Source organism: Nanorana parkeri, unplaced genomic scaffold (assembly GCF_000935625.1).
Source record: "Nanorana parkeri isolate BGI_ZX_2015 unplaced genomic scaffold, ASM93562v1 scaffold1329, whole genome shotgun sequence".
Classification (NCBI taxonomy): Eukaryota; Metazoa; Chordata; class Amphibia; order Anura; family Dicroglossidae; genus Nanorana; species Nanorana parkeri.
This window is the reverse complement of record NW_017307597.1, coordinates 435,337-437,031: the sequence shown is the minus strand read 5'-3', so window position 1 is coordinate 437,031 and position 1,695 is coordinate 435,337. Positions and strand designations below refer to the sequence as shown.

The window sequence follows — 1,695 nt, the reverse complement described above, 5'->3', positions numbered from 1 at the left end:
GATCTTCAGGGCACACATAGAGCAAGTACATATTTGCTATTTGAGGCAAGTTTAGCTGAACCATAGTCTGCAGGACCATTAAATAGGGTACATTACTATGCGATGCAATTTAAGAAATCAAATTTGAGAAAGAACAAAAAAGGGGTAAGGGGCCAAGAAGGATGAAGGGTAATCATACAATTCAGGGTAAAGAAAGATGATAGATGATGTTTCTGTGTAAGACTGAGGGGCTCTATAGTTAGGCTCCAGTCTGAGAAGCAGGTTATTGCTTTAAATAAGGAAGTAATAAAATCACCAAATACAAATTAGATGATTACGGCGATTCATATTGGCAACACTGCCTCCCTGCTTAGGACACTTTTATCCAGACATTGTTGTAGTGCACCAGCCCGCCATCACTCTTTTGCTGGCAGTTGAATGATGTGGGAATCCATTTGACTTACCTGATAATAATATATAGAAAGCCTATGTATAAAAGTATTAATGCCTCACAGTCACCAGATTCAAACCTTCATTCAAAGATGTGTATTTATTGGCACCTTGGACTTTACAGTATGGTGGCACATTGCACTTTAGACTAATATTTCTCACCTAAAGCCCTGATGAAGCACATTGACTATGATTGCAAGCTATGTAGCATAGTGTATGGTTAGTATTTTATTGCCACCAATTGCCATTTAAGCCACCTGAGGCGTGAAGGGGGGAGGTATGTGCTGGTGGTGCACACTAACTGGGGAGGGTGGTTAGGAGGGTGGTTATGGAGCACATTTCCAGCCAGAGCAACTTGCCCAGCTCCTGGCAACCAGTGACGTTACTGGTTGCCAGGAGCTGAGCAGGACCATTAACATCACTGGTTGCCAGGAGCTGAGCTGGACGCTGGTCAGAATGCCCATGGCTGCTATGAGCTGGATGGGAAAAATGTGTATGGCCCTTACACGTCTCTCGACCCAGCTCTTAGCAACCTGGGACGCTCCTGCCAGAAAGGGGGGCAGCAGACACACTGCAAACATTGTAGAGCAGATGCTGCTCTGCCTGCCCCCACCCCCCATGACCCAAAGAAATGCCGCTGAGGCAAAAGCCTCAGGCTGCCTCATTTTAGGGATGGCCCTGAGTGTGTGTGCCCTGTTAATTTACCAAATTCTCTGTATTTGTTTAGGGATGCATGTATGACAGATTGGAAAACTCTACAATTCCTGCCATGCTGGTCATGTGGCATTTCAATCATTCTGTCTCCTGCAGGTCCAGACTACGCCAGAGATTACAGACCAAAGCGCCCCGATTGTCCCCGATACATAGGAGAACATATGCCATCCGTTGAAAGCACTAGTGAAGTGGATTACTTATGGCGTGCTGCACCAGGCGCACCTGCACCGCTGCCTAAAGAATGTTATGTAGGCGGAATAGGCTGGGGAGTGCCTGAATTTACCTTCCACAACATAAATCAGCTTGGTAGTAGCTACCAGATAAAGGTAATGTGTGTTTTATGCACTTCATGTGAATATTTGTGATTTTATACTCCAATTTAAATTTGCAGTGGCAACCAGCAAAAAGGTATGTTACTAAGTAAGGTGACTGATGAAAAACATCATAACAAGAACTTGTTAACTGAACGGAGCATACCTGTAGTTCTGTCTCTCTCTAATTGAAACTCCCATACAGGGCTATATGTGCTGAAGAAGGTGTAAGTGTGTGTGT

General features: G+C 44.6%; 1 protein-coding gene across 1 annotated transcript in view; it reads left to right on the top strand.

The window, feature by feature from the left end:
* CUNH4orf45 (chromosome unknown C4orf45 homolog) overlaps nucleotides 1–1,695 on the top strand; it is a 30,833-nt gene that overhangs the window by 6,215 nt on the left and 22,923 nt on the right. The window contains exon 2 of the mRNA XM_018569392.1: nucleotides 1,240–1,469. Within this exon, the coding sequence (XP_018424894.1) occupies nucleotides 1,240–1,469 (230 nt within the window). The remainder of the gene's footprint in view (nucleotides 1–1,239; nucleotides 1,470–1,695) is intronic.